Here is a 27,890-nt window from a genome sequence, read left to right on the forward strand (position 1 = left end):
ATTTTGCTGATTTTACTCACTTTTTCCTCCATTTTATCTGTTTTTCATGTAATAACCCTCAACTTTATTTTGAGCTTTTATGGACATGAATCATGATTAGTATATTAAATGTAGGAAAATACCTGATTTTCACTTAAGAATGCAAGATACTGAGTACAATATTGTAATAAATGGTGATAAATCACTTAAGAAAAGTTAAAAATAGAGAAAACATCATTTGGGAACTTCCACAAAAGTAGCACGGAATCTTTATGAGATAAAGCCATAATGATATAAGAAAAATAGTAATATTTTGGGGAAAAAGTTATAAGGTTATGAAGATAAAGTCATTCATTCTGTCCATAATGTGATGGCATTTTTCATGAAAAATTCCAACTTAATTCTATAAATGAAATACTTTTTCATCTTCGGTGTGGCCCTGCTCTTCTAATACTCCCTCCCTGCATTCGACAGTACTGTGCAAAAAATCTTCGGCAGTCTGAAGGCGGCATCTGTCAATGTCAGCAGCACAACCAACTTATTTCAGCACCTCAAACATCATCACGTACCAGAGTGGGAGCAGTGCATTGCATTGTGGGCTGCATACGAAAACGACATGCTGACATCTGTTGTCTTTTGTAATTTTACCCAAAAATTGAAAATTGAGTTTTTAAAGGACAAAAATTGGGATTTTATTTTTGGTCAAAATCGTACAGCCCTAACCCTTACCTTTGATACATCTTCATATAGTAGCGGTGAAAACAGCTCATTCACACGGCCATCTACTACTGCACATACTGGTATTATTTTGATTATGAGACCCCATAGCTGCAGAAATTACAGACTGTACATTCTGTAATGTAGTGGTGAATTAATTTCTCAGGTCTATGACAAACCTTTCCACTGATAACACAACACCACTGGTGTTTTACTACACCAAAATCCAAAACCAAACATATCCAGTTTTGGATTATGATTGCGTTGCAGTTGACGTACTTGATCAAAGCATTATATTTAGAGTCCTGCTGACCCATAATCTAGGCTGTTTGCTGGAGTACGACTCTTGTATTTCAGGATAAGTCTTGATCTGGTTACATTGAAGTGAAGGTCATGGTTTGTAGGTTCCATGAAGAGTCACAGGGATGATGGTGTCGACCTCTGCTCTGGCGATCTCTGTTAGTTTCATGGCGTCCAGGACCAACAGGAAGCCTGGTCTGTCTGCACCAGGCTTTACCACAATGCTCAGCAGGACACCTACAAAAACACAGGAGATCAGTGCGATGATGAGTGAAATCAATCAACCCTTATTATGACACTAGATTCATGATTTATTTTTAGGAGGAAATGTTTTAGTTGAGATGCTGATGTTAGGATCCCCTACTTTTTTATGGTTTATATTATTTGGACTACTTTACGTTAGGTAACTTTCTTTATATAGCACAACTAATACAGATGGTAATTCAAAGTATTTTACAAAAACATAAGACGTCATAAAAACATAGACAAGAATAAGGTTTAACCCATAAAGACTCAAACATCCACCATCGACCTAAACCATCTACCCATCTAAGCTGTTTAATACCTGTTGGTCGACTAATTCTATCAATACATGTAAATAATTGGTGTAAAATACAGTTTGTCATCTTTTCATGGTGATCAGATATGACCCATTTGGACGTTCAGAGGCTCCATAGTGAACATGAAAACACCGTCATTTTCTACAACATTGATTCACCAGTAAAACCCATAGAGTTGGATCAATGACAGTGGATGGAGACACTTGGTTTCTGTTCAGCTGTTGATATATTTTACTGAAAAAGCCACTTTTTCTTCAGTTTTCTCTCTCTTTTTTTTTTTTTTTTTTGTATATAACCATCAACTTTAATCTGAAAATATCTGATTTACACTGATAAAATACAAAATACAGAGGATAATATTTTAAATAAATGGTGAATAAAAGATTAGTTAAATATAGAGAAATTTTCATTTGGGAACTGACACAAAAGTACTGTTGGGTCTTTATGGGTTAAAACCAGTACAAAAAATTAAATTTTAAATAGATTAAATTAAATAAAATGGTTAAAATAAAAAGATAAGAGTACAGGCCATTCAACCATTTCCCTTTTTTTTGTTTTATTTATTGTGAGTGTGTGAATACATTCAGTATTTTGATGTTACTTAATTATCATACAACACACACACACACACACACACAAAAAACAGCAAAAAATTAATTTTAGTGCAGCTTACAACAAAAATCATTCAGAAAACAGAGGTGATTTGTGGTTTCCTAAGCTAGGCTAAGCTAACAGAGCTATAATGTAAACCATGGGTGTGAAACATGCGGCCTGTGGGCCAAATCCGGCCCACCAAAGGGTTCAATCCGGCCCGTGGAATGAATTTGTGAAATACAAAAATTACACTGAAAATATTAACAATCAAGGATGTTAAAATAATTATAGGTCAATTAATTCTAAAGTGGATCAGACCAGTAAAATACTATCATAATAAACTATAAATAATGAAAACTGCAAATTTGCCTCTTTGTTTTAATGTAAAAAATGTAAAACTACACAAAAATGTTCACATTTACAGACTAGTCTTTTACTAAAAAAGTGTGAATATCTGAAATGTCTTGAGAGAAGTATGTGGAATTTTAATAATATTCTCCTTGTTATTTAATGTTTGGAGTATTTGTAGATCCACTGTGATCTGTAAGTTGTGATTCACGTGTATAAATGATAAACTAAGGTGTAATATTGTTAAGATTGCACTTATTTTACTAAAGAATTTTCAGGTTCATATTTGTTTAGGTTATGTTCAAGTACAATTCGTAGATGTAAACATTTTAATTACGGAATTTTAAGTGTATTTTTGTGTGTATTGTGGGATATTTAAGCATATTTAAGTGTATTTTTTATTTTATGGAATTTACTTTTTTCACTCAAAAGTTCTTATCCTATTGTTTATATTATTTTACTGGTCTGTCCCACTTTATATCATATTAGGCTGGATGTGTCCCCTGAACTAAAATGAGTTTGACACCCCTGATTTGGGTGTTGTCATGGATTCAGACCTGAATTTTAAAAACCACATACAAACAATTACAAAGTCAGCTTACTATCACCTCAAGAACATTTCTAGGATTAAAGGACTGATGTCGCAGCAGGACGTTGAAAAACTTGTCCATGCGTTTATCTTTAGTCGAGTTGACTACTGTAACAGTATCTTCTCTGGTCTGCCTAAAAAGTCTATCCGACGACTGCAACTGATCCAGAATGCTGCTGCTCCAGTCCTCACTAAGACCAAGAGAGTGGACCACATCAGTCCAGTTCTGAGGTCTCTACACTGGCTCCCTGTCTCTCAGAGAATAGACTTTAAAATTCTCTTACTAGCATATAAAGCACTGAATGGTTTAGGCCCAAAATACATCAGAGACCTTCTAGTCCAGTATGGACCATCCAGACCACTCAGGTCATCTGGTGCAGGTCTGCTCTGTGTTCCAAAAGTCAGAACTAAACATGGAGAATCAGCGTTCAGTTTCTATGGTCCATATATCTGGAACAAACTACCAGAAAATATCAGGTCTGCTGAGAGTCTGAGTTCTTTTAAGTCCAGGCTAAAGACTCACCTGTTCACTGCTGCCTTTGACTAAAAGGCTTTTGACTTTTGAAATTTTATATTCTCTTTGAAACTCTGCACTGCAACTCTTACTTTAATATGTGTGTTTTTATTGCTATTTTATTTTATTTTTTTTTATTTCATGTGTTGTTTTCTTACTTGCTGTTTTTAATCACCTTTTACATGTTTCTTTTACAATGTTCTAAATGTGTTTCTTTTTGTTTCTTTTATTTCAATGTCCTGTGTGAAACACCTTGAATTGCCTTGTTGCTGAAATGTGCTATACAAATAAACTTGCCTTGCCTTGCCTTGATGTAAACTATCAGCTGATGCAGCACATGAAGATTATAGACAGTCTTATTTTGACCGACTGTCAAAATAACCAGCTATGAGTTTCATTAGAAGTAGAAAACTTGATACCATAATACAGATGTGTGTAAATAATAAGCTTTTGTGATACAGTCTGTGCAGACGTAGCGTTAATTCTGTGATGGTTTTGGTAGCTGTGAGTGTGTTCTAATTCATGATTTCCCCATACTGTTGAATGATTACAATATCAAAATTATATAAGTATTTGGATTGGGTTATGTTTAATTTTTATTTTTCAGTTTGTGATTTTTATGTGACAAATGTGCTTGTTTCCCATCCTACCATCATCCTCATCTGTAGCTCCAGGTGTCGGCACAAACAGTGGTTCTGATGGGTAACACTCTTCCTCCTGCCACACCCATGTTTCTTTGGTGTTGACGTTCAGCTTGACAATCTACAAAAACAACAACTTTAACATTTTCTCCATTTTGCTCAGTTATGCCATCTTTGTTTCCCTCCATGAATAAATAAATGTGCTTTTACTCTGTCGGGGATGAAGTGATTGAGTCCGAGGCCGTAGGCAAATGAATATTTCTTTCCACAACATCGCGAGTAGTTAATTTGTGGAAACTCAAAGGCTGAAAAAGAAAGAAAACAGAAGTTAATACAAAAAGATAAACACAGATTGCAAATAGCTAAAATATAGCGGCAGTAACAGGAATCTTACAAGTTTCTACAAGTTAAATTTAAAACTTTTTAAGACTTCTTAGACTGTGTGTGTGTGTGTGTGTGTGTGTGTGTGTGTGTGCTTGATTGTGGAAGTCCGTACTGTTTATGGTTTATAGTTTATGACAACATAACTTAAGACCTACCATATCACATTTAATACATTTTAAAGACTTTTTTAAGGCATTAAATGCAGTTTTATAAATTCAAGACTTTTAAGACTTTCTAAGACCCTGCGGGAACCCTGAGTAATGACATGATTTATTGAACAATAAAACAAATACTAACTAAAAGATCAGAAAATCTTGGAATAAACAATGATGCTAAAATAATTAAATTCAATGAAAATATAGAAGGGGGCCTTTCTGTGTGGAGTTTGTATGTTCTCCCCGTGTCTGCGTGGGTTCTCTCCAGGTACTCCGGCTTCCTCCCACAATCCAAAGGCATGCACTGATAGGTTAGTTGGTTAATCTAAATTGCCCATAGGTGTGAATGTGAGAGTGACTGTTTGTCTATATGTCAGCCCTGCCATGAACTGGCGAAACGTCCAGGGTGTACTCCGCCTTCACCCGTAAGTAGCTGGGATAGGCTCCAGTGACCCCTGTGACCCTAGTGAGGATAAAGCGGGTTCAGAAAATGAATGAATGAATGAATGAATGAAAATATATAGAAAGGCCAGAATAGTTAAAATATGAATGAATGAAATGAATGAATGAAATTAAAAATTCCCCAATCCTACAGATCAAGATGTGTATACTGAACCAAAAAAATTACTGAGATATAAACAGCTGGCACCTGCAACAGTAAAATTGTAATGAAATAATATTATTAACATTCATCAGTGGTCATGATGTTATGGCTGATTGATCATGTAAAGATGATAATGTACACTGGTTAGAACATGTCTGACTGTATTCTACAAGGTGGGGAAGCAAAATTTACAATATTTTGAGGCAGGGATTGAAAGACAGTGTATGACCAATTAGTTTATTGAAAGTCATGAGAATTTATTTGCCACAAGAAAATTTACATAATAGAAAATGTTTTTATTCTATGTGTCCTCCTTCTTTCTCAATAACTGCCTTCACACGCTTCCTGAAACTTGCACAAGTGTTCCTCAAATATTCGGGTGACAACTTCTCCCATTCTTCTTCAATAGTATCTTCCAGACTTTCTCATAATAGTTTTGCTCATAGTCATTCTCTTCTTTACATTATAAACAGTCTTTATGGACACTCCAACTATTTTTGAAATCTCCTTTGGTGTTACAAGTGCATTCAGCAAATCGCACACTCTTTGACGTTTGCTTTCCTGATTACTCATATGGGCAAAAGTTTCTGAAAAGGTATGGATAATAGTGTTAGGTATGATTATGACATCAATATATGTTTGGTTTCAAAGCAATTGACGTAGTGCCTGCTGAGAAAAACGTAACTAAATGTTCATTGTAAATTTTGCTTCCCCACCCTGTATGTGTGTGAACATAGGACTCACCTTGTCTGGGACCAGAAAAAAGGACCTCAGGTTCCAGCCAGATGGTTCCATCGCTGTGAAGAACAGCAGTGGCTGTGGTGTAAGGCAGCGACACCAGGTTCTTTCCCTGTTCCTCCTGAACAAACACCAGAACACGACATACAAAAGTGTCCCATGTTAACCTGCTCCAGCTCAGAACAACAAATCAGTGGTATGTGTGCTTTACCAGAGTACTTCTATTTTATACAGTGTCATACTTCTATGCTACTACATTTCAGAAGCAAATGTTGTACTTTACTCATTTACATTAGTCTAACAGATTTAGTTATGTTTCTCTTCCAGTGAAAACCAGCAATCTCCAAATGCATTTGTAATATTTCTTTTATATCAAGGTACTTTTATTATCATTATGTTTTGTTTCAGTGTGGCAAAAATGTAAGTTGTCCTTCATTAACCAATAGATAAGCCAGGTTTCTTGTTCACTGTGTATCTTATATTCTCCTGCAGTAATTCTTGATGCAGCGCCACCACAGGCAAGGTGGGGAATTTATCCAAAAGGTTTGGTTTGAGAAAGCAAAGTCAGACCAGCTGAATGTTGCAACCCCAATCAAACTGAGTCTATCGGACCATTAGGTGTGAAACTGACCTGAGTGTATAATTTAAAACAGGGGTATTGAACTCATTTTCTTCCAGGGGCCACATTCAGTCCAATGTGATCTCAAGTGGGTCGGACCAGTAAAATAATAGAATAATACTCAGTGAATAACCACAACTGAACCTGATAAAACATAATTTTTTAAAGAAATATAAGTGCAATTTTGACAATATTATGCCTCAACTTATCATTTATTGATGTGCATTACAAATCGGATCTGCAAAGGCACAAAACATTTAGTAACAGGCAGAATATTGTTAAAATTGTGTTAATTTACTCAAGACATTTGATGTTGTTCAAATTTGTTCAGGACAATCACATTTTATTATTAAAGGATAGTTTGTTGATATACATATTTTCATGATTGAATGTTATTTTTTTGCACTAAAACAAGAGAAAAATTTGGAGTTCTTATTAGTTATTGGCATAATGCATTTTTTTTGTTACCTGTTAAACCCTGACCATATTTTCAGGGGAAAAACGCCTAAAAAGACATACCCAAAGTAAATGAAGAATTACTTCACAATAATAAGGTTCATATGGATGTTCTTGGTGTCTATGGACAAGAGACCTCACAGAATCTATTCCCATTGTCTAAAATATTGTATCTATTACTACGCCTGAGTAAGCTGTAACAAAATAAAAGAGAAATAAGACTTTTTTTATCCTCGCCTGTTTTTTTTCGGCTGGATTGACGATGATATACATAAATTAATTGTTCCTGTCGGAGATTTTTAATAGCGTACATTTCACCCCACAAAGATTAAAAATCATGTTTGAACATTAAAGTTTGCACTAAAATACACTTTTGATGTACTTTTATTAACACTAGAGTCTAAACTTTGAGCAAAAGTTGAAAAAAACATCCATTGTCCTGATTTATTATATTTTTATAGTAGATGAATATTAATATAATTTTTTAGCCCTAATATAATTTTTTAGCCCTATCGGCCTGCCCGTGGGCTGATAGGGCTAAAGTTAAAACAAGAACAAAATTTGGGGTCATTATTTATAGGTTATTTTGCTGTTATTTTACTTACAATCACAGTTGGCTGTATGTGAGTATGTGGCCTGTGAACGAAAATGACTTTGACACCCTTGACTGTTAATATCTTCAGTGTAATTTTTGCACTTTTCAAATTCATCTTGTTGGCCAGATTGGAACCTTTGGGGCTGATTTTGGCCCATGGGCTGCATGTTTAACACCTGTGATTTCGAATGTGTGGTCTCTCACCCTGTGGATGTCCAGTGGCAGAACGTATCGTCTGACTTCCGGCTGAGGAGCTCTCATCGCTGCCTCCTTCACTGCCTCCCATTCCTGCCTCAGGTTGGAGAGGTACAGGTAGTTGTACACGAAGTCATGGCTGTGGGAGAAGAGAGATGAGTTACAATGAAACAACTGTACAATGAACATAAAACACACACACACACTTACCCTTTCCATGTGCAGAGGTCGACTACGATGAATCCCTGGTCTTCATATGTGTTGATGTGGTGAAAAAGGTTGAAAGCAGATGTTCTGAACTTGTGGCTGCTCAGATACCCTGCTGGGTCTTTAGTGGCCAAGTGGAACCATGTCTACAAAACACAAATAAACGTCAACAGAAAGACACAGGCAGGGTTAACCCTTTCATGCATGAATTATGAGAACCTTAAGCAAGATTTTTTTTTTCCTAAGTGATTTTTTTCCTCTTTAGACGTGAAAAAAACAAAAAACAATGTGATTGAATTTTTTATGAACCTAATCCAAAAATGTCCACTCAGCTGGACACCATGTGTTTAATTTTTTGAAGCAAAGAAACATGCATTTATTGACAAACTGCGTGAAAACTATGAAATAAAAACATTTCTAAATGCTGCTAATCTGATGTTTTCTCACGTTTTAACATACTATATTACCAGTTATTACTCACTCAGATAATATGCAAAAAACTCCCCAACTTTGTGTTAAAAAACAAACAAACAAACAAACTTAATTACAGTCTAATAACAATTAACAATCGATTTACACTCAAATATGTTACTGCAGTTCAGGTTTATCAAGAACAGGGAAGTTACAGTAATGGTATGAATTGCAGTGTATGAAATGATGCAGAAGTGTCCACTGTGTTGGCTGATATGCAACTAAAACAACAAAACCCATGAATATACAAGAAAACAGCTGTAGAATAACTGTCCACTGTAGTGACCAGAATGCATGAAAGGCTTAAATAATTCAGTACATGTCCCAACCATATCCTAAGCTAAGGCAAGAACAAATAAAAAAAGTAGATGTATTTTCGTTAGAGGGGTTAATCTTTGGAGTGGCCTGGAAAATCGATTAAAACAGTCTTAAACGATAAAAACTTTTTAAAAATGTACAAATGAACTATTATTCAAAAATATAGTGCTCAGGATCTTGACTAAAGAAAATACTTGTTTAAAAGACTAGGATCAGACTTCATTTATCAAAGCTGAAACTATCAAAGATGTTTCCCTCGGTAAACCCCTCCTCTGACAGATGTAAACAGGGGCCGGCCTCACTTGCGCATATGTTTTGGAACTGTCCTTGTGTCAAAATATACTGGACCAAGATATTTCAGACTTTATCCAAAATCTTAAAAAAACAACTTAAACCAGATCTAGTTTTTGCTTTGTTTGGTGTGAAGCCGGCTGCTGTAGAACTTTCCAACAACCAAAACAAAATGATATGTTTTGTGGTGTTGCTAGCATGAAGATTAATCCTATTAAATTGGAAACAAAAAACTCCCCTCGCCCATTCAGCCTTAATGAGAGAAGTAATGGAACACTTACAATTGGAAAAAATAAAATTTTCATTAAAAGGGAAATTAAATGCATTCCACTCAACATGGCAACCTTCCATTGATTATTTTAATAATGCAAATGTGTAAACAACTTAGGACTGGCGATATATGATGTCCTCAGTTTGGTTTTTGATGTTCAGTGTTTACTGCTGTTTGTGTGCTTTTTGTTTTACTGCGTGTTCTCATTTTTGTTGCATTGAGCACAATGAATGTACATGAACATGTTTTTGTTACTATGTGAAAAAACTCAATAAAGAGAATTAAAAAAAAAAAAAAAAAGACTAGGATCAACATTGGTAATTGAGATAAGGACATGATTTACCTGCATTAAAATTAAATACGTATTCTCATCTGTTGTATATTTAGCAATAATTACATTGGCATTTTGTTTGTTTGTTTTTTTGTTTGTTTGTTTGTTTTCATGTGGAAACCATTCTTAACTGTAAATAGGGTTCAGCAAAATAAGTCTTAACCTCAGCCTAAACTCTTTTGGTTGCATTGTATATGGAACAATGGATATGTTGTTTTTGTTGTTTAAAGTAGTTAACAACGGAATAAACTACTACTACTACTATTACAACTACCAACTGAAACTCCAGATAAAGTTCCCCTGTTGTATAGTTCTGCAGGAGGAGGCAGCTGTGGTGGATGCCAAGATTCCAAAACTAATGAATTTGCTGCCACAGAACATCCTCCCCTCTGTATGCTTTCAGTATTCTCCCATTTCTTACAGAAAAAAATATGTTGGATGTATCCTGAAGTAACTCTATTTTACAAGGATATATTTATGGGCCAGCATTAAGCAGAGAAAACAGATAACAGCTAAGGAGTTTTCTCAAAGTATTTTAAATATGTTAATATCTCTTGAGTGTATTATTAACCCATAAAGACCCAGTACTACTTTTGTGGCACTTCCCTAATTATTTTTTCTTTCTTTTTACCCTTTCTGAAGTGATTTATCTCCATTTATCATCATATTATGCTTTGTATTTTGTATTTTTTCAGTGAAAATCAGCTAATTCTCTATATTTAATTACTGATCATATACTTTAATCATCATGTTGAGGTTACATTTGAGGCTTATTATACCCAAAACAGAGAAAACTCAAGAAAAAGTGACTTTTTCAGTCAAATATATCATTAACTGAACATAAACCCAGTGTGTCCATCCACTGTCATTGATCCAACTCCATGGGTTTTACTGGTGAATCAATGTTATAGAAGATGACGGTGTTTCCACGGTAACTACAGAGCCTGTGAATGTCCAAATGGGTCATATCTGATGACCATGAAAAGATGATAAACTGTATTTTACACCAATCATTTACATGTATTGATAGGATTAGTGGATCAACAGGTGTAGAACAGTTTATCCCAGTAGATAATTTTGGTTACTCTGGTGTCTATTTGGGTCTTTATGGGTTAAAAGCTGGATGGACAGTGATGAACCATCAGCTACAACAGGGGTGTCAAACATAAGGCCCGCGGGCCAAAACCGGCCCCCAAGTGTTCCAATCTTGCCCGCAGGATAAATTTGCAAAGTGCAAAAATTACACTGAAGATATTAACAGTCAAGAATGTGAAAATGATTTTATTTCCAAACTCCAAATTTAACAATATCATTTACGTCTGTTGCTGAATGTTTTGTGCTTTTGTAGATTTACCGCGATTTGTAATGCACATATATATATATATATATATATATATATATATATATATATATATATATATATATATATATATATATATATATATATATATGGTAAGTTGAGGTATGATATTGTTAAAATTGCACTTATTTTTCTTAAAAAACTTCAGGTTTTTCAGATCAATCACATTTTTATTGTGAATGTAGATTTTCATAATTTAACCCATAAAGACCCAGTGCTACTTTTATGTCAGTTCCAAAATGTATTTTTCCCTCTATTTAAGTGATTTATCACCATTTACTGTAGTATTACCCAGTTTATGTTGTGTTTTTCCAGTGTAAATCAAATATCTCTCCAATATTTAATTAACTAATCAGATAGATGTTCGTAAAAGCTCAGATTAAAGTTGAAGGTTATTATATCAGAAACATAGAAAACTGATCTAAAAGTGATCTTTTTACGTGAAGATATCAGTAATTGAACATGAAAACAAGTATGTCCATCCACTGTCATTGATCCAACTCCATGGGTTTTACTGATGAATCAGTGTTGTAGAAGATGACAGTGTTTCCGCGGTAACTACAGAGCCTCTGAACGTCCAAATGGGTCATATCTGAGGACCATGAAAAGATGACAAACTGCATTTTACCAGAATTATTTCAAAGTATTGATAAGTTTAGAAGGTCAGAAGTTATTCAACATTTTAGATCAGTAGATGCTTTTGGTTGCCAGTGGCTGTTTGGGTCTTTATGGGTTAATTGAACTTTTTTGCACTAAAACAAAGAGGAAATTTTGGAGCTGTCATTATTTTATAGGCTATTATGTAATTATTTCACTGGTTGGTTGCAAAAACAGATCTGAAAGTGGCCTTTGACTACTGCACATCACCGTTCATGCTCCTTATTGAGTTTTTTTTTTTTTCCGTCTCGTCCCTACTTACACCCATGCTTTCATTGGATTCGAAACAGTCCATGTACGTGGCTCCTCTGAGGCCCCACGCCGACAGGAACTTGAGCAGGTTGATCTTCACCGGCTGCTCCACAAACACAAAATGGTTCTCCGTCATACCGAAACTACAGAGACAAACAGAGACACGGATGACGATGCTGAATGTTTGAGGTTTTCTTCACCTGGACTGAATCTGCCTGTAGTGTTTTTACTGAACTGACCTGTGGACATAGGAGGGCTTCAGTCTCTCACTGCTGGGGAGTTGAACCACCACCTGGGATTTCTCCACAGGGTCTGACTTATCTGGAAACACAGAAGAGGGAGGAAGACATGGACCCATTTACCCAGAAGGGGATGCATGATTTGGTTTAGATCTTTGACCATTTCTTCCTGTCTGAGTTGGGCCTGTTGGGCATCTTTTTTTTCCTGAAATAATGTTTCTTTGTTTTTCAGTTTCCTCTTCTTTCTGGCTGTCTGACATTTTGGTTTCATTTCAGTTCAGTTTAGTTTAGTGATGCTCACCTCAAATTATAAAATCAAGTAAATAATTCCCCTTAACAATACTTATAATAATAATAATAATAATAATAATAATAATAATAATAATAATAATAATAATAATAATGAAAATATTCATAATAATACTGATAATAATAACAATACTAATAATGAAAATATTGATAATAATCCTGATAATAATAATGATGGTAATAATGAAAATATTGACAATAATAGTAATAATGATAATATTGATACTACTACTACTACTACTACTAATAATAATAATAATTTGTTTTTGGGTCTGCTATTCATGTATTATTTCATTCTTTTTATGTTGCTTTTAATACTAGTTTCTATGCGGTGCTGTTTGTCTCTCGTAAAGCAGGTTGAGTTTTAATATAGTAGTACTATTATTACTACCTCTAATATTCTTCTTATCATCTTTTTTTTTTTTTTGTAATTTATTTTTTATTGACATTCAGTATCAGACATTTACATGTAGTATAACACATAAACACATTGCACATTTCTATTGTCTGCTCTAAATGCCAGAACAATATATTTTTGTAACCAAAACAGGGAAAGAAACGAAAAAAAAAAAAAAAAAAAAAAAGGAACTATCAACAAGTAGGGAGTGATCTCTTCCATCCAATACAGTCACTAAGTTGTGAAAACAAAGTCAGGCCTATACGGTGTGACATATTTGATCCATTTTGCCCAGTATAAAGTAAATTTCTCCAGTTTATAATTAACAAATGCAGTTATTTTTTCCATTTTATAAATGTCCATTGTGATTTCCATCCATTCATTTAAAGTTGGGCTCTCCTGTGATAGCCATTTCCTGGTAATAGTCTTTTTACAGGCCACCAGCAAAATGTTCATTAAATGTTTATCTCTTTTTGGCCATTCCTGAGGTAAGTGTCCGAAGAACATTCTTATAATTTTTTAACATTTTTGTCCCTTTTGTATGTCTTCTCCTGCTTCTCTCAGGATGTATCCCTTAATTTAATTGTACATTTTCATGCATATGGTTCCATTTTTCATTGTTTTGTTTCCTTCTCCTATTTTTTATCTGCATATGTTTGGTTATGGTCCGTCTAGGGGCAAATGAGACCAAAACATAAAAGGGCAACCGACAGATAAAGTGCTCAAAAATTATAATTTAATTTACAAATAAAGAACAGGAGGGAAGGATAACTAAACTAAAACAAGACAAGCTGGGCCACCCTGCTCTAAACTAAAGATCGTTATTCATCTGTTCCTGTCTTTCCCAAACTAGGGATCAGAACCAAAAAAGAGTTACAGAGCTGTTGATATAGGCCAAAATAAAATACAAAACAAAAATGTGATTTATTTTTTTGTCAAATAATGTCAGTTAACCATTAAGACCCAGTGCTACTTTTGTGTCAGTTCCCAAATGAATTTTTGTCCAAATTTAACCTTTCTTAAGTGATTTGTCACCTTTTTATAAAATATTTTCCTCTGTATTTTGCTTTTTTTTCAGTGAAAACAATGTATTTTCCTACATTTAATTCACAGATCATGTAGATGTTCATAAAAACTCAGATTAAAGTTGAGGGTTATTATATCAAAAACAGAGAAAACTGAGGAAAAAGTGACTTTTTCAGCAAAGTTATCAAAAACTGAACAGAAAACCGATGTGTCCATCCACTGTCATTGATCCAACTCCATGGGTTTTACTGGTGAATCAATGTTGTAGAAGATGACGGTGTTTCCGTGTTTACTACAGAGCCTCTGAACGTCCAAATGGGTCATATCTGATGACCATGAAAAGATGACAAGCATTTTATACCAATTATTTACATACATGTATTGATAGGATTAGTGGATCAGAAGTTATGACTGTCTGGGTCTTTATGGGTTAAATGTTCAAAGAATATAAAAGTATCGAGTCGAGGTTCTTGCTGTAAAGATGAAACAGAACAAAATAATTTAGAAAACCAAAAAATGACTGTAAAAATGAATGAATGTAAAAAAGAACAAATAAAAACAGAAAGAGAAAACTGTGGTAAAAAAAAAAAAAAAAAGAATATTGACATAAGAGATGGTGAAGATGATTTACTCTTTCTGTCTGTGTTTATGTTTCAGTTTCTATTTTTTTCTCCTTGGCTCTTTACACGTCTTGTTTTTTTTTTCTTTCTTATTACCGGTTCTGTTTTTCATTTTCTTTCCGTCTTCTTTTCCTGCATCATCCATCAGTCCATTTATGTTGCCTATACTATTATCTCCTTCAATTTCAGTTTGATTCAGTTCATTAAGCAAAGCGTAAACATCAGAGGAGCTAAACTTCATTACACCATCTGTTTGTGAAAGTAATTATCCCACTCCCAGACTCACCTCATGAGCAGCACCGTGGCCAATGAACCAAACTCACCTTTCTGAGCAGGAGGGATCCGGACTATGTTGTAAGCCAGACTCATGTTCTTGCCGAAGCAGTTGCCGATGTTATAGACCGTACCATCTGCCTCAGTGTGGGGGTGAGCTGTCACTCCATTCACTGAGATATATTTACACAGGTCCACCTACAGTAAGATGATCAGACAACACCACAGACATAAGTATAATTTACCACCCTTGAGTCATTCCACTTCCAAAAATCTACTATAAAAAGTTTACACATTAATATTTTTATATTTTCTGCTTTTTTCTGTATAAATCTCTTATACAACTCCAGCTCTGCTCAAAAAATTTGACATTTCCCAATATAACAAATGTTGGTTTTGCTGGGGTGTTTGACATAAAACACAGTTAAAGTCAGTTCTAAAACCATACATAAAACACGAAAATAAGACCATACATATAAAACATCACCATTATTTTAACCCTTTCATGCATAGTGGTCACTATGGTGGACAGCTATTCTACAGCTGTTCTCTTGTATGTTCATGGGTTTTGTTGTTTTAGTTCCATATCAGCCAACACAGTGAACGCTCATGCATCATCTCATACACTGCAATTCATACCATTACTGTAACTTTGCTGTTCTTGATAAGCCTGATGTGCAGTAACATGTTTGAGCGTAAATCAATTGCTAATTGTTATTAAGCTGTAATTAACAGTTTTCTGAAACACATTTTTTTTTTTATATATTTATTATATTTCAGAACTCTGCAGCTAGGTTATTAACCAAAACCAAGAAGAGAGAGCACATTACTCCAGTGTTGGTTTCCCTGCACTGGCTACCGGTAACCTACAGAACTGATTTTAAGATACTACTCCTCACATATAAAGCTCTAAATGGAACCGTACCAAGTTACTTTGCAAACTCACTGATCAATTATGTACAAACTAGAACACTGAGGTCATCAAATGCAGGTTTACTAGCGACTCCCAGAAATATTACAAAGAAAATGGGGGACGCAGCCTTTACAAACTATGCACCAAAGTTATGGAATACAATTCCAAAAGACATTAGAGAAGCCAGTTCACTGAATATATTTAAAACCAGATTTAAAACATTTTTATTCTCATTAGCCTTTGAAAGGAGATAAAAATGGGGTCACAATTCAGGAACACAGGAATGTGCGGTTTTTATTTTTATTTTATTTTATTGTATTTCTGTTTTTATTTAAATTTCATCTTATTTCTTGCACTTCAAAAATTCTATGCATAATCACATATTTTAATTTTATTTTTATTTTTATTTTATTGCATTTCACTTCAAAAATTCTATGCATAATCAAATAGTTTAATGTGCGCTGTTTTTATATTTTTATTTTATTGTATTTCTCTCAAATTTCATTTTATTTCTTGATGTATAATCATATCTTAATGTATTTTAATATTGTATTTTTTCAATCAATGTGAAGCACTTTGGGCTACAATTTCTGTATGAAAGGTGCTATACAAATAAAGTTTATTATTATTATTATTATTTATATTATCTCTACAAAGTTAGTAATAACTAGAATTAGAGTATGCTAAAATGCGAGAAAACATCAGATTAGTTGCATTAACCCTTTCATGCGTGAATTATGAGAACCTTAATCACAATTTTTTTCCTGAGTGTTTTTATCCCTCTTTAGCCATAAAATAATAATTCTATTGATTTTTGTTAGCCTATTTTTATGGAGTTACAAAAATGTCCACTCAGCTGGACGCCATGCATTTAGTTTTAGAACCAAAGAAACATGTATTTACTGATATACTGTGTGAAAACTATGAAATAAAAACATTTTTAATGCTGCTAATCTGATGTTTAGTCACATTTTAACATACCTGCATGGACATAATACGCAAAAAAAACCCGTTAATTGCAGTCTAATAACAACTAGCAGTTTTTTTTTACTCTCAAACATCTTACCGCAGATCAGGTTTATCTAGATCAGCAAAGTTACAGTAATGGTATGAATGTCAGTGTATGGGATGATGCATAAGCGTCCACTGTGTTGGCTGATATGGAACTAAAGCAACAAAATCCATGAATATACAAGAGAACACTTTTGAACAGCTGTCCACTGTAGTGACCTGTGTGCATGAAAGGGTTAAAAATGTTTCTATGTCATAGTTTTCACACATTATATCACTTTCTGATATTGCGTTTTGAATGCATGTTTCTTTGCTTCAAAAATTTAAAGCATAGTGTCCAGCTGAGTGGACTTTTTTGTAACTCCATGAAAAATAGGTTCATAAAAAATTTTCAGTTGCATTGTTTTTTTTCATGCCTGAAGAGAAATAAAATCACTCAAGAACAAAAAATATATTGACTAAGGTTCTCATCCATGAAAGGGTTATGGTTCTCATAATTCATGCATGAAAGGGTTAAAAGGGATATTTAACATTTACTCCCCTCTAGAATCATTTGGGAAAAAAATATCCACCACCACCACCACCCAAAAATGCTGTAAAAAAATAGTAACAAATACAGCATATGTTTACAGCAACTAATATTTTGTCTATTTTTCAAAGATAACAGTAATTTCAAATAATCAAACTAGCATTTTTAAGGGTTAAAATGACTGAATGTTTGTACTTGCTCAATAGAAATTATAGATTTTTAATTCAAATACATATCTTTTGGTTTGTATATTTTTTTTAAAGAATTTTTGTATAGAGAGTCAGATTATGTTTTTATTTTACAGATTTATATATACACTGTTGTCAGTAAAGTTGGATTAAAATATTTTTACCTCTTCCCATGAAATAACTGTGACAATGTGATTTGTTCTTGATAAATAAAGTGGAACTGGGACTCAGTATGTAATCATTGCAACTGGTTAAAGGTAATTACTGATGTGTACAAATTGGAATAAAAGGAGGAATGTGTCCGAAAACAAAATTATTCCAAATTAATGGGCAACAGTTCGTATTTGTACTTGTATTCATACACATATATGTTTCAGTTTCTACTATTCTTGGAGTTACATACTACTGATACCGATACCTGTTTTTTTTTGTTTTTTTTTTTCGTTTACCTTCTTCAAAGTCTCCAGTGAATCAGGATCAACTTTGGTGATGTAGTTTGTCTCTGTGACAGCGTAGAAGTCTTCACCAATAGGATATATGTTCACCAGGCAGTTATCAGTCACTTCAATACCTCTGAAGTAGGTAAAGAATCTACAAAGATAAAAACCTCAGTCAGCTGAAAATGTCCATGAATATTAGAATTCATTATCTAAGAAGTAAATGTCATAGGATTTTATTCATTTTAATTTATAATATATTAACAGACCAAGTTGTGATAAATAGAATATTTTGTTGTTAAATTAGTTTGAGTGTTAAAAAGCCAAATCAAACTAAAACAGGTAGTTCTGGTAATCAGGTTCATACATTTTATGTTTTATGTAATGAAAGAATTTTGAGATGATAAAAAATACAGATGTAAAAAAAAATACAGAGCTGTAAAATAAAACTAAAAGTTAGCATCTCAATGAGTAATGTAATTTCCTTTTTGTTAAAATGTAAAACAGGTATTAAAAAAAGTACAATTTACAAATAAACACTGAAAAGGTTTAAATTAAAGGAATGTTGGAAGTGTAACCTATTATAAATATTAAAAAAAGTTATAAAATAATCAGCTATCTTTAGGAGGATACAGAATGATAACACTGGTCAACAACAAATTTATTGTTTAAGTTTTTTGAGCTGATTTAGGATAATTTTGGTGTGCTGAATCCAAAAATCACATTAATTTTGCTCAATCAGGTCAACTTTCTGAACTATGCTACATATTGGGTTTTTAACATTTTTGCTTACATTTATGGGCATTTTCACATCATGTGATACAAAATTCTTTCATATTTCTTGCAATAAACGAGTTCTGAAGATTTTACTTTTGCCAATTTATGATTAATGTGTTTTTTTAATATTACAGGTGAATGAAATGGCTTTGACTAGAAGATCTTGCAAAAATAAGTCTGATGTATTCTGCTACATCTGCAGTGAAAACACCATTGTACCTAACAGGAATCAAGTCACAAGTTTCATAAAGTGTGCTTATCAATCTTATTTTGGTATTAATTATTATATTTTGTGAGAAGATCAAATTTTTCAAAATCAAATTAGCAAAAAAACCTGACCTGATTGAGAAAAACAGATGTCATTTTTGGATTTGGCGGTGCAAAATGGTCCTAATTCAGTTGAAAAAACCTAGACAACTTGCAAAAAACATTTTTTTGTAACCCAGTGTTATGAATTGTGTGAAAGAGTTATTAGGGCTAAAACATTTTATTTATAGTTTATTTATTTACATATATTAATAGAAATGAATGGATCAGTAAAACCATACTAGGGGTTTTCAGATTTTTGAATGTTGTGGTGTCTGTAGCTTTTTGATAATAGCTGTAGACATAATGTAAAAACAAATGTATAGGACGAAATGGTCTGGATATGAATTTGTTAAAAACTTGATGTTGTACTCAGAAGAATAAAATAGTTAATAGGGGAAATAGTTGGTGAATTCATACTAAATATGGCAGAACACATGACTGATCCTGTATTATGGGAAATGACATTTTAGTTGGTGAGACGTGGATAAATTAGAAATACTTATCTATTTAATATCCTTTATATTTAGTACAGCGTCAACAGTATGTATTGGAATGCCAAACTACGCTATAGCAGTGATTGTAACTGTACCTGGAGAAGATGTTCTTGCAGGGGTCGGCGTACGCTGCTGTTCCGAACTCTGTGATGACCACTCTGTTTTCTGTCATGGCACGAACATACGCATCTGTCTTAATAAACCTGAAGGATGACAGATGGACCAGAGGAACAACAACAAACAGCATGAAACCGGCTTTTAACACAGTTTGTTCTGGTACGATTAGACATAAATTTGTGGTAAACAACTATAGGGTACAGGACTGAACAAGGGGTTTTTATTAGCATTTTTCTTTACATATTGTTTTTTTTTTTTGGCTGATCATTAGTTCCATTCTCATTCGATATACAGGGGTTGGACAAAATAATGGAAACACCTTCACCTCAAGATGATAATGCCCCAATCCATACAGCTAGAATTGTTAAAGAATGGCATGAGGAACATTCTAATGAAGTTGAGCATCTCGTATGGCCGGCACAGTCCCCAGACCTCAACATTATTGAGCATTTATGGTCAGTTTTAGAGATTCAAGTAAGACGTCGATTTCCACCGCCATCGTCTCTAAAAGAGTTGGAGGGTATTCTAACTGAAGAATGGCTTAAAATTCCTTTGGAAACAATTCACAAGTTGTATGAATCAATACCTCGGAGAATTGAGGCTGTAATTGCCGCAAAAGGCGGACCTACACCATATTAAATTATATTTTGTTGATTTTTTAAGGTGTTTCCAGTATTTTGTCCAACCCCTGTATTTCAATATATTTACTTCCAGGTTGTTTTCTCAGCTCCACTGACCAAACTCAGATTTTACTTCATTTCACTATTCCACTTCTCTGAAATAAGAGTATGATACACAGACGGATGCAGGTGTAAGTGGCTGCAAATATAAATCAAAAATTCCACAGTTGTGTCATTTAATTAAGTACTTCTATTACCATACCATACCATACCATACCATACCATACCATACCATACCATACCATACCAACTTTAAGAACTTTACAGCTGGCCAAAGTGCCGTACACTAAACATAAAACAAGGGATTAAATAAGTAAATAAAACTAGTGATAACACAGGGTGTTAAGCAGGCTCAGAACAACAAAATACAACCATCATAAAAACAAAGACAAATTAAAATCTGTTAAAAAAAACAGACATGTCACTCACTGATTAAAAGCTAATGAGAAAAAGTGCGTTTTTAGATGTGATTTAAAGACAGGTAGAGACTGAGCCTGTCTAACAACTAGGGGCAACTGGTTCCACAACTTTGGGGCGACAACAGAAAAGGCACGGTCCCCTTGAAGCTTCTTTTTAGTTTTTGGAAGCACAAGCTGCAGCTGATCTGCTGACCTGAGAGCATGAGGGGGGGCATAGGGGTGGATCAGGTCAGACAGGTAGGAGGGGGCAAGGCCTTTCAAACATTTAAAAACAAATAAAAGAATTTTAAAATCAACTCTAAAACGCACTGGCAACCAGTGGAGTGAAGCTAAAACCGGTGAAATATGTTGATGTTTCCGTGTCCCTGTTAAAAGCTGAGCTGCAGGATTTTGGACCAACTGCAGTCGGGAAGGTGCATTTTCACTCAGCCCGGCATAAAGTGCATTACAATAATAATAATAATAATAATAATAATAATAATAATAATAAACTTTATTTGTATAGCACCTTTCGTACAGAAATTGTAGCCCAAAGTGCTTCACACTGATTGAAAAAATTCAATATTAAAATACATTAAGATTTGATTATACATCAAGAAATAAAATGAAATTTGAGAGAAATACAATAAAATAAAAATAAAAATAAAAAGAGCGCACATTAAAATATTTGATTATACATAAAATTTTTGAGGTGCAAGAAATAAGCAATAGTCAAGTTTAGTAGTTACAAAAGCATGGATCACAGTTTCAAATAGATCCCTGGGCAGAACAGATTTTACCTTCACAAGCTGTCTTAAGTGAAAGAAACTGGACTTGACCACACCACTAATTTGTTGGTCGAGTTTAAGATTGATTCATGAACAGTCGGGGCCAAATGTTTTAGAACTGACACAAATGGATTCTTTACTGAAATGTGATTCATTAAATAGCACTAACTGTTCTTCAACGTACCTGTAAGGCTCAGAAGTTAAAATATTTTATGTTGAAGGAATGTAAGGTTTAACAATGGAATAATTTACAGGGAATAAGTTAATTCAGGTATTTGTTAAAAAATATATTGACAGTGTTTACCCAAATAACTATGCCATTTATGTTTGCAGAATTATTATTTACACATATACACATTCAATTATTTTCCTTTGTTGTATATAAGCAGCTAAGATAACCTGTTGAATGTGGCTTTTCTAAATCACTTACATTTACCAATCTAGGTACTGTTAGTTCCTGATTGGCTGGTTCGGTCATGTAAGGGGATGTTTCAGGAAGTGCTGTTGTAGCTGTTACGGTACATGAAAAATAAAGCATTGTTGTATGAAGAAATCCGTCTCTATCCTGCAGTCTCATTTTATAAAGAATGAACTATTAACCACCAATGAACCCTCACGTTACATACCTAAGAAACATAAAAAAAAAAAAAAAAAAAAAAAAAAATAGTGCACTTTATTTTAATTTTAGGTTCTTTTACTTTACTATTTCATGTTGCTTTCTGCTTCTATTTCTCTCAACTCAGGCAAATGTTGTAATCAGTACTTTCCTTCAATTTTCTATCCATTTCATGTGCGGTAAAAATCATAAATCTCTAAATGTGTTTCTTTTGTATGTTTGTAATAAACTGAAGGTTGAAATGTTCCTTCAAGCAAAATAATTTCTGTAAAAACCCTCTTGAATTAATTGGAAAATGCATAGACACAGATGAACAATGCTACAAAGAGATAATTTTACATACTGTAGGTTACTACAGGTAGTTACTACAACTGTTCATAAAACAGTTTAAATGAGCTCAATCTGTGTTTTAACCTAGAAAGACCCAGTACTACTTTTGTGGTAGATCCCAAATGTTTTTTTTTCTCTATATTTAACCTTTCTTGAGTGATATGTCACCATTAATTATTAAAAAAAAAATCCTCTGTATTTTGCATTTTTCCAGTGAAAATCAGGTATTTTCCAATATTTAATGGACTAATCATATAGATGTTCATTAAAACTCAGATTAAATTAAAGGGTTATTATATTAAAAAGCACAGAAACCTGAGGAAAAAGTGACTTTTTCAGTATAATCTGTCATTAACTGAACACAAAATAAGTGTCTACAACCGCTATTATTTATCAATATCTATGAGTTTTACTGATGAATCATTGTTGTAGAAGATGACAGTGTTTCCATGGTAACTACGGAGCCTCTGAACGTCCAAATGGGTCAAATTTGATGACCATGAAAAGATGACAAACTGTATTTTACACCAGTTATTTACATGCATTAATAGGATTAGTGGATCAACATGTATTAAACAGTTTAGATCAGTAGATAGTTTTGGTTGCTGGTGGATGTTTGGGTTTTTATAGGTTAATAATGCGATTGTGTACCAGACTGTAGATGTGTAGATTACTTACTTCCTGTAGTAAGTCACCTGACCATTCTTGAGGTCAAATTTGTGTATAATAGCCTGTCCATCAAACAGATGGTGCAGAGGTTCACCCCCCACCTCGAAAAGGCCTGGACCCATCCTCAGAAGACTCCCACCAAGCCATGACGGTAAAACACCTACACATGGATGATTACAGTTACATCCAACAACACAACAAACTCAAACCCAAAAATTTGTGTAATAGAGACAAGCTAAAAATCATATCAGTTCCAATTTAGTTTGTTATTCAAATTTAACGCAGCACACATATTCACACACTTCTTCGTCAATATACGTTGCATTCATACTATATTGTACATATACATGCAACCTGCAATGCTTTTATGTCGAAAGTGACGGCTGTTGTTTACAAGTGACGTATGTTTTTGTTTATGTTTGTATGTTGCTGTACTGTATCAAAGAGCTGAAGTTTAGTAAGAGATGAGTTAACTTTTAGCCATAGAAGATGTCAGCTTCTATTGTAAAGACATGGACTTAAGTATTTATTTACTGAAGTCAAAGACGAATAAAAAAAGTCATAATAACAAGTGGTGTCAGGCACAACAAACCCCGCCCCTCGCATGTATTGTAGCTTATTTTGGCATCGATCCAGCTGATGTCATCATGTCTATGCATGTGCTGATGTCAGCGTATCAATTGCCTCTCTATATATACAGGGGTTGGACAAAATAATGGAAACACCTTCACCTCAAGATGATAATGCCCCAATCCATACAGCTAGAATTGTTAAAGAATGGCATGAGGAACATTCTAATGAAGTTGAGCATCTCGTATGGCCGGCACAGTCCCCAGACCTCAACATTATTGAGCATTTATGGTCAGTTTTAGAGATTCAAGTAAGACGTCGATTTCCACCGCCATCGTCTCTAAAAGAGTTGGAGGGTATTCTAACTGAAGAATGGCTTAAAATTCCTTTGGAAACAATTCACAAGTTGTATGAATCAATACCTTGGAGAATTGAGGCTGTAATTGCTGCAAAAGGCGGACCTACACCATATTAAATTATATTTTGTTGATTTTTAAGGTGTTTCCATTATTTTGTCCAACCCCTGTATATATATGCTAAGTTTGAAGCAAATCGAAACAAAATTCATGTTTTTATAGACATTTACAATTTCGCCCATTAGAAGTAAATGGGAAAAAAATAAATAAATAAAAAAATTCATAAAAAATTTGAACTTTGACTTATTGTTCCCAAAATGTAATCACATCTATTCTGGATCACTGGCAATCTATAAACCCAATTTGGTACTGTGTTTTTGATGTGTGGGGGTGTTTTTAATACCTTTCAAATTTTTTAACTTTGTCTTACAGCTGTGACAAAACAGCAATGTCTGTTTTTACTTAGAACAGACAATAAAGTTATCTATCTATCTATCTATCTATCTATCTATCTATCTATCTATCTATCTATCTTAGACTATTTTAATATTTCAAGACGAATTCACTAATTTAATTGTAACACTAAAATAACATTCTGAACACTTTAACTTTAATAGAATCAATCATTTTTGAGATGCACATGTGAAATAAAACAGTCAAGTGACATTGATCCAACCCCTGTTTTCATACGTCAACCCTCTCCCTCCATGTTTCTTTTTTATCTCTAAAAGACAGTTTTCTATCTCACCAGTGACTTTAGCAGGTATGGGTTCATTCAGCTCCTCCACTGTCTCAAAGATCTTCCTGTAGCCGGCAGCAGGATGTTCCAGTCTTCAAAGAAAACACAGCATATTACAAAACTCTCTTTAAGACTTTACAGATATACAGTTGATCAGTCTTTGTCTGATAGATACTAAATTAACCCATAAAGACCCAGTGCTACTTTTGTGGCAGTTCCCAAATGCTTTTTTTTTTTTTTTTTGTCTATATTTAACATTTCCTAAGTGATTTAACACCATTTATTATAAAATAATCCTCCATATTTTGCATCTGCAATACGGGTACTGAACACATTATAGTGACAATACCTCAAATAAGGATATACATTTAACATATATCCTCAGTATTCAGCCAGGGTCAAAGTGCAATATTTATCTCTACCGTTTCTTGGTTGGTTGACAAGCTTGTTTTATTCTGTATATATATTTACACTTTTCTTTTAAACTGTTTTGCACTACACACCACAAGAGAGTTGTCTCTTTTAATTTCATTGTACATATGTATAATGACAATAAAGGCATTCTATTCTATTCTATTCTATTCTACTCAGTGAAAATTCAGATTAAAGTTAAGGGTTATTATATATAAGAAAAGTGACTTTTCCAGTAAAATATATAATTAACTGAACATAAACCAAGTGTTTCCATCCACTATCATTGATCCAACTGCATGGGTTTTACTGGTGAATCAATGTTGTAGAAGATGACATTGTTTCCATGGTAACTACAGAGCCTCTGAACATCCAGTTGGGTCATATCTGATGACCATGAACAGATGACAAACTGTATTTTACACCAATTATTTACATGTATTGATAGGATTAGTGGATCAACAGGTATTAAACAGTTTAGATCAGAAGGTGGTGGATGTTTGGGTCTTTATGGGTTAAAATATTTATGCAAAATATGAAGAAAGTACTTCATATCAGTCAATCAACTGACAGATATTGAATGCAAGTATTATGAGAACTTTTGTACAAACATACAAACTGGCTGTAACTGAGTAATAGTAACAAATGTGTAACAAATTTCAGTGTTTTCTCTTTTTCTTTTTTTTTTAATTTTTTTTATAAGCAATTAGTAATTATAGGATCAACCCATACTGTATGTAACATTTTGGTGGAATCATGTGCAAAAAAAGTCGACCAAATATAAAAGTAAATATCCTGCTTATACATTAACACATGCATAGCAATAATCTGATGATATAAAAGCAAAGCATTTATTACACAATGGCTACTTTTACTTTTCGTATTTTAATACTTTAACCCTTTCATGCATAGTGGTCACTACAGTGGACAGTTACTCTACAGCTTTAACAGCTTTTTCTTGTATATTCATGGGTTGTTGTTTTAGTTCCATATCAACCAACACAGTGGACACTTATGCATCATCTCATTAACTCCAATTCATACCATTTTTGTAACTTTGCTGTTCTTGGTTGGTTCTTGAGTGGAAATCAATTATTAATATTTATTTTTAGCATATTATCTCCATGAAGTGAGTAATAACTAGTATTAGAATATGTTAAAATGTGACAAAACATCAGATTAGCTGCATTAAACATGGTTTCATTTCACTGTTTTCATGTCACTTTATGATGTTGGGTTTTAAATACATGCTTTTTTGCTTCAAGAATAAAATTCATGGTGTAGCTGAGTGGACATTTTTGTAACTCCATGAAAAACAGATTGATTTTAAAAAAAAAAAAAAAAATTCAATCACATTGTTTTTTGTTTTCATGCCAAAAGAGGAATAAAACACTTAGGGAAAAAAAATCTTGATTAAGGTTCTCATAATTCATGCACGAAAGGGTTAAATTACGTGCGGTTTTTGATGCATAACTTCCTGTGGATTCTTTTGACAGTTTTTCATTTGGACGTTTACTTCAGGATGTGAATACTTCTTCCACCACTAGTTTAAACAAACAAGCTGTGGTTGTTTAACAAAGAGGGGAATTTTACTGCGCAAGTAAAAAACAGTTCAGGGAGTTCAAGAAAAAGTGAAACGTCGCATCTAATTTCCACAGATCCATTGGAGAACTTTACAAAATCTAAAACACAGATTCCACCTTCTCAGATCTTTTTCCCATTATGAAGAGAAATAACTGGAAGCTTTTGTTTCATTCCTGTGAACCAATAAACTTCAGCCTTTTTTAGTTGTTCTTAAAAATGTGTTTTGTCCTTTAAGTTCTATATGTGCTAAACTATTAGATAAAATAAAGGGATCGTCCACTCACCGGCTGACCATGCTGCTGTACGTTTTCCACTCATACACTGAAGTTGCGTCTAAAACCACAGCGTTTTCCTGTGGTAATAGATGGAAACTGGGCTCCTCTCCTCTCACATTCTCCTCCCCTTTTCCATCCTCACTCCCTCCCTCCCTTCTCCTCTCCTTCTTCACCTACCTCCCCTCTTCTAACATGTTCCTTTTCATGCCTCTCTTTTCTCCCCCACCTCCACTTTTCCTCCTCCAGCCCCTCCTCCTCCTCTTCCTCCTTTTCCTCTTTCTGTGGTCTTAACCAGAGCCGAACAAGTCAGCTTTGTCTCCTTTTCAGACGTCTGGCCCTCAGCTTTATGCAGAAGATCCTCCAGGCCCCCCCATCCTGACAAGTTCTTTTGTCAATCTGGGAACACAAACTCACATGCGACACACAAACACACACTTACCCAATGATATGGGTCAAAGTAATAAGTCGGCCTCTAAAAACTCTGTCTTGTTGTTGCTGTTTGTACATGGAAAGTGAGTAGAAAGAGTAGCATTTAATTAGTTCCAGACAACCCAGGGAAAAGTATTTTAACTAGTTAACAGTGGGGGGAGAAACAGAAACCAAATAAGAGGAGGAGGGAGGGAAGACTAACGAAGTCTGTCTTGTGTTTTGTCCTTGTGTCATTTGTCTTTTTTGACATCTTGACAAAT

At 33.9% G+C, this 27,890-nt stretch overlaps 1 protein-coding gene across 2 annotated transcripts; it reads right to left on the reverse strand.

The window, feature by feature from the left end:
• Window positions 1-125: 125 nt before the first annotated feature.
• LOC115417767 (retinal Mueller cells isomerohydrolase-like) lies at window positions 126-27,328 on the reverse strand. Of its 2 annotated transcripts, none has more exons than XM_030131819.1 (14): window positions 27,211-27,328; window positions 24,941-25,023; window positions 23,276-23,426; window positions 19,764-19,871; window positions 18,101-18,242; window positions 15,061-15,208; window positions 12,386-12,458; window positions 12,157-12,289; window positions 8,199-8,341; window positions 7,998-8,127; window positions 6,130-6,244; window positions 4,453-4,547; window positions 4,252-4,363; window positions 126-1,233 (listed from the first exon to the last, which is right to left on the reverse strand). In XM_030131819.1, exons 1-14 carry the CDS (start codon window positions 27,219-27,221, stop codon window positions 1,088-1,090), a joined length of 1,590 nt encoding a protein of 529 aa, XP_029987679.1. In that variant the 5' UTR covers window positions 27,222-27,328; the 3' UTR covers window positions 126-1,087. The 2 variants fall into 2 exon arrangements, with proteins under 2 accessions (XP_029987679.1, XP_029987678.1); XM_030131818.1 differs by having other exon boundaries at window positions 12,386-12,467.
• Between the last annotated feature and the right edge of the window lie 562 nt (window positions 27,329-27,890).

Source organism: Sphaeramia orbicularis, chromosome 4 (genome assembly GCF_902148855.1).
Source record: "Sphaeramia orbicularis chromosome 4, fSphaOr1.1, whole genome shotgun sequence".
In the NCBI taxonomy this organism is placed as follows: Eukaryota; Metazoa; Chordata; class Actinopteri; order Kurtiformes; family Apogonidae; genus Sphaeramia; species Sphaeramia orbicularis.

What these genes read in the sequence shown, in the direction of transcription:
- LOC115417767 (XM_030131818.1), bottom strand. An exon ending in TGCCACTGGACATCCACAGG is followed by an intron (nt 6,245 to 7,997) that starts GTGAGAGACCAC and finishes GTGTTTGTTCAG; the next exon opens with GAGGAACAGGGAAAGAACCT. An exon ending in AGCTACAGATGAGGATGATG is followed by an intron (nt 1,234 to 4,251) that starts GTAGGATGGGAA and finishes GTGTTTTTGTAG; the next exon opens with GTGTCCTGCTGAGCATTGTG.